The sequence below is a fragment of the Habropoda laboriosa genome, unplaced genomic scaffold (genome assembly GCF_001263275.1).
Source record: "Habropoda laboriosa isolate 0110345459 unplaced genomic scaffold, ASM126327v1 scaffold25, whole genome shotgun sequence".
Classification (NCBI taxonomy): domain Eukaryota; kingdom Metazoa; phylum Arthropoda; class Insecta; order Hymenoptera; family Apidae; genus Habropoda; species Habropoda laboriosa.
Window position 1 is genome coordinate 115,397 of NW_017100126.1, and position 9,385 is coordinate 124,781.

General features: G+C 37.3%; 1 protein-coding gene across 1 annotated transcript in view; it reads left to right on the forward strand.

Moving 5' to 3' along the window:
- LOC108574909 (glycerol-3-phosphate dehydrogenase [NAD(+)], cytoplasmic) overlaps positions 1-8,933 on the forward strand; it is a 71,795-nt gene extending 62,862 nt beyond the window's left edge. Inside the window, exon 9 of the mRNA XM_017937966.1 lies at positions 8,618-8,933. Coding sequence (XP_017793455.1) covers positions 8,618-8,749 — 132 coding nt within the window. The 3' untranslated portion in view covers positions 8,750-8,933. The remainder of the gene's footprint in view (positions 1-8,617) is intronic.
- The last annotated feature ends 452 nt before the right edge of the window (positions 8,934-9,385 follow it).

Sequence of the window (9,385 nt, forward strand, 5' to 3'; positions counted from 1 at the left end):
AGGCAGAAAACTCCGGATCAGAAGAGAGATGACTTTCGCCGCGTTCCAACACGTCATGGCAAGCATCCTGAACGCTGTGATTATTGACCACGTTCGGACGATCAATTCTGAGGATCGCTACTCGAGTGAGGAAAGCCCACTCAATCCAGCGTTTCTTATGTTTGGCTCGCAGGAAATATCACGAGTTCTAAGAAGTTAAGGCCTAGAATTTTTCCCAAAACAGTTGCGAGCGTACAGAAATCGGGCAGAACGACTCATCCTTAATCGGTGTTTACGAGGCTGTCGAACGAGTGCCTCGACGAACGACGAACGGCGATTATAGTTTTGTAGGGAATACAGTGCTCGCTCGAACAACGCGTTTTTTACTATACGCGGATTTCCAATCAATTTACGTACTTAGCATATTCGTTTGCGTGAATTAAGTGCCGCTGCATACAAGAACTTAGTGCACCGAATATAAGTACACAACGAACAGCTCAGCTTGGGAAAAAATCAAACGAGAAGCGTGTCTCTGTGAGCTACACAGTTACAGTTTCACGGTATGTGTATGCGTGAATAATATGTATGTAATACGTACACAATCGAATGATAGAGTTAATTGAAAATAGAGGAGAGCCTACATACAGCTAATTAGATTAATTTCTGCAACAATTTCGTTTTATCGTATCATAAGTTTATTTTTCTTGTAATAAGATGTGTTATAGTTACGAAACAGCAACAAATTAGTTTTTTTACTGTTGTCTCCCCGAGACATATACCTATTCTATTCTTTTCTGAAAAAACATTGTCTCTTAGTAAACAATTAAGTCTTTACACACGACCTACGGTCGGCGATTATAGTCTTGTAGGGAATACAGTGCTCGCTCGAACAACGCGTTTTTTACTATACGCGGATTTCCAATCAATTTACGTACTTAGCATATTCGTTTGCGTGAATTAAGTGCCGCTGCATACAAGAACTTAGTGCACCGAATATAAGTACACAACGAACAGCTCAGCTTGGGAAAAAATCAAACGAGAAGCGTGTCTCTGTGAGCTACACAAATACAGTTTCACGGTATGTGTATGCGTGAATAATATGTATATACATATACGTACACAATCGAATGATAGAGTTAATTGAAAATAGAGGAGAGCCTACATACAGCTAATTAGATTAATTTCTGCAACAATTTCGTTTTATCGTATCCTAAGTTTATTTTTCTTGTAATAAGATGTATTATAGTTACGAAACAGCAACAAATTAGTTTTTTTATTGTTGTCTCCCCGAGACATATACCTATTCTATTCTTTTCTGAAAAAGCATTGTCTTTTAGTAAACAATTAAGTCTTTACACACGACCTACGGTCGGCGATTATAGTCTTGTAGGGAATACAATGCTCGCTCGAACAATGCGTTTTCGATTATACGCGGATTTCCAATCAATTTACGTACTTAGCATATTCGTTTGCGTGAATTAAGTGCCGCTGCATACAAGAACCTAGTGCACCGAATATAAGTACACAACGAACAGCTGAACTTGGGAGAAAAATCAAACGAGAAGCGGATCTCTGCGAGCTACACAGCTACAGTTTCACGGTATGTGTATGCGTGAATAATATGTATGTATATATACGTACACAATCGAATGATTGAGTTAATTGAAAATAGAGGAGAGCCTACATACAGCAAATTAGATTAATTTCTGCAACAATTTCGTTTTATCGTATCATAAGTTTATTTTTCTTGTAATAAGATGTGCTATAGCTACGAAACAACAACAAATTAGTTTTTTTATTGTTGTCTCCCCGAGACATATACCTATTCTATTCTTTTCTGAAAAAACATTGTCTCTTAGTAAACAATTAAGTCTTTACACACGACCTACGGTCGGCGATTATAGTCTTGTAGGGAATACAATGCTCGCTCGAACAATGCGTTTTCGATTATACGCGGATTTCCAATCAATTTACGTACTTAGCATATTCGTTTGCGTGAATTAAGTGCCGCTGCATACAAGAACCTAGTGCACCGAATATAAGTACACAACGAACAGCTGAACTTGGGAGAAAAATCAAACGAGAAGCGGATCTCTGCGAGCTACACAGCTACAGTTTCACGGTATGTGTATGCGTGAATAATATGTATGTATGTATATATACGTACACAGTCGAATGATAGAGTTAATTGAAAATAGAGGAGAGCCTACAGTGGATCACAAAATTATTCGCTCAGTCGTTAATACGGTAAAGTTGAATTAAGTAACCAGACAACAAAGGACTTTTTCAGACTTCTTGTTTTGAATATACATTATTTACAGTTCAATATAACAAAATCGTAAAAAAAAGTGAAAAGTTTTAATTTATAATTGCAAAAAAACGAATGATAACAAATCTTTACACTTTTTCACGTCACAAAATTATTCGCTCACGCTACGAACCAACCAAAACAAATGCAGTCGATGTGACCTTGATAGGCATTTGTTTATGATTCTTGATGAAAGTAATCAGTATAACGTAGACCAGTGGTTAAGAAGCATTAGTTTTTATTTACAATTTTTCGTTTCAACAATTCAGTGTTATGGGTAGGAAAAGTGAAGAAATAAATCTGGAGGTCAGAAAAATAATTATTTTTCATTGGAAAAATGGAAAATCCATCAGGAATATTGGAGAAATTGTTTGCAAAAGTTATTCTACAGTGCGATACATTATAAAACGTTACGTAGAAGAAGGACGAGTAGAAAATAAAACAGGCCGTGGTAGGAAAAAGATATTAAATTCTGCAGAAGAGCGATTTGTAGTGAGGAAAGTCAAAGGAGATCCAAAAATGAGTGCTCCTCAAATCAACGCACTTCTTCAAGATTTTTCTGGAAAAGAAGTTTCCCATGAAACAGTTAGAAGAACATTGCGAAATAACGGGTACAACGGCCGCGAAGCAAGGAAGAAACCTTACATAAATGAAATTAACAGAAAGAAAAGAATAGAATTCGCGAAAAACTATATTTCAAAGCCTTCTGAATTTTGGCATAATGTCAATGCTCGCTCGAACAATGCGTTTTCGATTATACGCGGATTTCCAATCAATTTACGTACTTAGCATATTCGTTTGCGTGAATTAAGTGCCGCTGCATACAAGAACTTAGTGCACCGAATATAAGTACACAACGAACAGCTGAACTTGGGAGAAAAATCAAACGAGAAGCGGATCTCTGCGAGCTACACAGCTACAGTTTCACGGTATGTGTATGCGTGAATAATATGTATGTATGTATAGTTATACAATTGCCCAAAAATAATGAAAACTCCACCTCAGTCTCCGGATTTAAATCCAATCGAGATGGTATGGAATATATTAGATACTAAAATACGTAAACACTCGATTAAAACTAAAATTGAACTACAAAACAGATTACAAGAGGAATGGCAAAAAATTGATTTTAATTATTTACAAAAAATAGTGAGATCAATGCCAAGAAGGCTTGCGGAGGTTATAAAACGGAAGGGGTATCCCACTAAATATTAATTTTATTAAAATAATAATTAAAACAGTAATTATTATGAAATGAGCGAATAATTTTGTGACGTGAAAAAGTATAAAGATTTGTTATGATTGGTTTTTTTGCAATTATAAATTAAAACTTTTCATTTTTTTTTATGATTTTGTTACACTAAGCTGTAAATAATGTATATCCATTAAAAGAAGTCTGAAAAAGTCCTCTGTTGTCTGTTTATTTTATTAATCTTTACCGCATTATCGACTGAGCGAATAATTTTGTGATCCACTGTATACGTACACAGTCGAATGATAGAGTTAATTGAAAATAGAGGAGAGCCTACATACAGCTAATTAGATTAATTTCTGCAACTGTGGCGGCCCGTGCACGTGCACAACATTGTATCACCAGGCGTGCCGACGTGGCAACCGTCGCCAACGGAACTCGACGGCCCTCGGAAACAATCGACGATTGGAAGACCGATTCCGAGGGCAGTCTTCCCGGCACGGGCCAGTCGATGACGACCGATGGTATCGAACGCAATAAAAAAGATTCACCTACGCATCCCACACAACAATTTCGTTTTATCGGATCCTAAGTTTATTTTTCTTGTAATAAGATGTGTTATAGCTATGAAACAACAACAAATTAGTTTTGTTGCAGAAGGAAGCCGCGGACCACCAATGGTCTCTCCCCTCCAGCATTGAACTCACCGTTGAAAACCAACCGTTCATCATAGAACGAACGTCAAACTATTCAAACAAGCTTCGTTGACCATTTTAGATGACCAAACTTAGCAGCAATTTCGTGATTGCTCCAATCCTTATGACGACCATAGCAATCATGTGGATCGCGATTATCCCAACGGTTTCGGCTAACGATCAAAAATATTCCACGGATGCACTTAGTGACCAAGAAACAATATTCCTCGAACATCTATAAGGAAAAAGAATATTATTCTCTATGAAGCTACAAAAAATAGATTAGTTGCAAGTCAAATTGTTGGAAAAATGCAATTATCAATCACGAAGCGACGTGTCCAACAAATTTTGCACAATAATCCAAACGTAGTTTTTACAAAACCACAGAAAAAGCTGACGTTGAAAGCACGTCATAAGGTTGCTCGGCTGGAATATGCAAAAAACCATATGCACTGAACTGATTAATGGAAGGCAGTCATTTTTTTCGGACGAGAAAAAATTCAATTTAGACAGTCCAGATGGATACAGTTCCTATTGGCACGATTTACGTCAAAAAAATGACCCTAAACTAAGCAGAAATTTCCATGGTGGAAGTGTCATGATTTGGGGAGCATTTTCTTCATACGGAAAACTGAAACTTTGTTTTATTGACGGCAAAATAAATTCAGAAAAGTACGTCGACATGCTAGATGCAGCATTAATTCCATTTTTAGAAGATACAGTTGGCGAACGTGAATTTATATTTCAACAGGACAACGCAGCAATCCACGTTTCAAAATATTCCCACGAATGGTTTAAGGCACGGGACATCCCTTTAATTCAATGGCCTGCTATGTAGTCCTGACATGAACCCCATTGAAAACTTATGGGGTATAATGGCCAGAAATATATATGCAAATGGCCGCCAATTCACCAATACTGTCGCTCTAAAAGAAAAAATTAAACGTTGCTGGGAAGGGATTCCTACTACCATAATAAATAATCTCATAAATTCAATGCCGAGTTGAATTTTTGCATTAATTCAAAATAATGGGGGTACAGGTGCACTTTGGCATGGATGCACCTGACACGGGCAGAGGCAAAGGATCCGGCTTCGCCGTCGAGCTGGGCCGAACCAGAATGTATGTACATATATATGTATGTGATATATGTAAAACAATAATAAAAGAGTGACGGCTCGGGCCGAGGACGGGCAGTCGAAAATGACCCTTTGACGTAGAAGTGTAGGGATGACCGAGCGTGAGTGCGTTGTTTGTATGAATGCGTTGTCTGTGTGAATGCGTGAGGGTCTATGACCGGAGCGGTAAGGACCGGCGTGCCAGGTCGAGTGTTTGGGATAGCGCGAAAGATATTGAACGAATGTTTAGTTTTAGTAATCAGGCGAGGAGTGCGTAAGTGCGTGTGTGTTTTCTTCTATCGAAAAGTGTGCATGTATGCAATATGACATTAGGGTGAATGCGAGGGAGTGAAAGGCAGTATGAATCCAGCGATTGATTGAGCGACATCCTTAGCGTAGCACGTAGCGATATAAAGTATTAATATAGTATAGAACAAAGTCCGTTCGAGTTTACTATCCCTCCTCACATAAATCCCCTACAGAAGAATATGTTATTTTCCCAGACGCCGTACAACAGTAATCGAAGCTGTGTTACTGTATTCCTGGGGTTTCGATGAAAGTACAGGCCATTCAGAGTATAAACAACGCTATGAATCGAAGTCTGATGAACTTGATTCAAATCCAAGCGATAGCAACTTATTTGCTACAACGCTCATTCCTCTTCGCCTATTAAGTAAATTTCCTACCGACCGATAAAACTTCATGCTATTAAAGAATCTGTGAGAAAATCCGTCCCGAAGACGGTGAAGCGAGCATCTTTAAGCCAGGCCCCCAGCACGCTCGGTAGGGACGACTCGCCCCTTTGGGTTTTTCCTTGGGCCTGTTCGCGTAGGGGTGGACAGGGATCGGCAGGACGACGCGTCCTCACTCTTATGTACATTTTTGCGAACGACGCTCAGATAACGCAGATATAGACTTTTAATAACATATACCATTGTAAAAACGTTGACACGTTTAATTAATTTTACGCCCATCCTACTCCGAGTTAGAGTACTTTCTGACAAATCTGAATCTCTTATTCTCAGTGTCAGACAGAAAATAAATATAGAGGAACAAATTAATCAGTTGCAAGTGTTGGAAGTTGGATTAGATGATACTCGCCGTATACAAATCTATTTCTCATTATTCCTAACTTTAACAGATTGAAAAGTGTTAAATATTATAACTGGAACGAAGTCAATGCAAACGTGTCCAATCTGTCACGCAACACCTCGAACTTTTAACGATTTAAATAATAAAACAAACGGCACTTTTTTGCCAAATGCCAACGCACTTATACACGAAATAAGTCCATTGCCTTTACATTTCATATAGAATCAAACTTAAAGTTTGGCAAGTGAAAGGTGACAAGAACAAAACTGAATTTCATGCAAAAAAAAAACGGGAAGTTCAAGATATTCTGCGGAAAAAGATGGGATTGATAGTAGATAAGCCAAAACCTGAAGACTCTGGCACTACCAACGATGGTAACACGGTTCGAAGATTTTTTGAAAATCCTGAAATTTTTGCTGAATATCTCGGTTTAAATTGTCAACTGCTAAAGAATTTCCAAACCATTTTAATCGCCTTATCCATTCATCTTCCAATAAATTCACATGAATTTAACAAATTTTGCTCACATGCAGCTGAAATATATGTTGCAAACTATTCATGGTTTCCTATGCCTGCAACACTACACAAAAGTCTTATTCATAGTGCAGATGTTATAAGTACGAGTATCCTACCCGTAGGAATGCTTGGCGAAGAAGCTAGTGATTCCGAAGAGGAAATGAGAAAAGGAATCTGGGCCACGTATTTCCACAAAATTTCGACCGATGAAAATCCGCAACATATGTTTCGTCCAGAATGTTCTGATAGTTGGTGTGATTGGCAATGCGCTAAAACTAATAACGAACTCGATGGTTACATCCATAAACCACCACTACATCCGGAAGTCCAAGTAGCCATAAAGCCAATCTGTGAAGATTTAAATAGTCCAGCTTTATTAAAAAGATGTGTTGGGGGTCATACGCAAAACAATAATGAAAGTTATAATGCCGTTATTTGGCAAATGGCCCCAAAACATATAAATAGTGGAGCGAAAATTGTTAATATTGCAGCGTATTTGACAGCTTGTTTTTTCAACCAGGGAAATAAAACAATTTTACCTCCTGCCAGAAATTTTCGGTGAACGAATAATTTCAAAAAATGCTGAATTTGTTTGGCCTCCGCGTTCACCTGATTTGACGACACCAGACTTCTTGTTGTGGAGCTACTTGAAAGAACGGGTTTGCGTAAATAAACCTCGAACAATTCAAGAACTTAAGGAGAACATTCGAGCCGAAATCCGACGTTTAGGACCTAAAACCTTACGTGCGGTCATGGAAAATGCTGTGGAAAGAGCTTGTACTTGTGAGCAGGAAAATGGTGGTCATTTGAGGGATGTTGTTTTTCACACATAATACTGAAAAAAATCCATTAATTATATTTCCAAATAAAATAATAAAAAATTTAAAAAACAAGTGTTTGTAAAAGTTATTTTTGTTTTATATCATTCAGTCTTTCAGTGGCCACCTATTACAGTATTTACGTACATCAGATTCACAACGCCGCGACATTCTGCCCAATGGTTGGATGCAGATGAATCCCCACGACATATGCCAAAGCCAGTCTTGCATCCAAGGAAGATAATGATCACAGTATGGTGGTCAATGGCTGGTGTAATTCACTATAATTTCTTAAGGACGGGTGAAACAATTAATGCAGAGAAATATTGTGTCGAAATTGAAGCAATACACCAGAAATTGCGGGTAAAACAACCGGCATTGGCCAATCGAAAGGGCCCAATTCTGCTTCATGATAATGCTCGACCGCATGTTTGACAAGTAACGGTGCAAAAGCAGAATAGCTTAAAATATGAAACTCTGCTTCATCCACCATATTCACCTGACCTGTCGCCTACTGATTATCATTTTTTCAAACACTTAAATCATTTCCTCAACGAGAAAACGTTTATGAATCAAGAGACTGTCGAAAATGCCTTTAAACAATTTATTGTCACCAGACATTCGAATTTTTATAAAAATGGAATTCAAAAACTTTTAACTAATTGGAAAAAATGTGTGGAATGTAATGGTTCTTATTTTGATTAATAAAATTTAATATTAAAGAAGTTATGATCATTTAAACTTACCGCTAAAAATCGGACATTTCATATGTTACGACCTAATAAATATATTGTATGTATTGTGCATATATTGTCTATTGAAAATACTGTAGTGTTTATAACTATATATTTATTAAAAAAGGATACGCAGATTTTAATTTGTTTAATACCTCTTTTTCAGACAGAAGAATCAAGCATTCCCGGATTCATCCAATTATTTCAAATTTGGATTGCTGCTTTGGAATTACCCTGTCGCTTACATAGAAGAATGTATTGTACAGGGTGGTCCACCCAACTTGTTCACCCCGAATAACTTCTAAAGTATCCATTGTACGAACAAATTTTTTATAGAAATGCTGTATGGTTCGGAGGGGCACATGTATTTTTATTATAGGTGGAGGCGTTTCGAAGATTTCAAGGTCAACTTCGTTTTTCTAAATGCAATGCTATACTTTTTATGCCAAAATATCGAAGAATTTTGTATTCTGAATAAAATGATATTGATCTTTATTAGCCCTAAACCTAATAATTAGCGAATAATTTCGCTTTTCGCCTGCAGTTATGATATCCCGTTCAATTTTTCTCTGTTGTATAACAATTATGAATTTCTGCAAGTGTTATCTTATTCTAGGTTAATAAAAATATATTTCTGTATTTTTGATTCAAATGTTATGCATGTATTTTCTTTTACTTACCTGTATATACGCCGAGTGCGGTAGGTAGACGAACACTTATGTCGCTGACTATTAGTGAGCCCTTAGCATGGATCACGATCACGATTAAAAAAGTCATGCTGCTATGATCTGGCTCTATGACAAGCAGTTGTTTCCTCTGATGCGCGCCAAATCTCTACGCGTATTAAAATGATTACGCTGTCATAGGTTTGTCAGTTTTTGAGATTTCGATGTAGTATACGCAGGGAATATTTTTATAGATATAATACTATCAG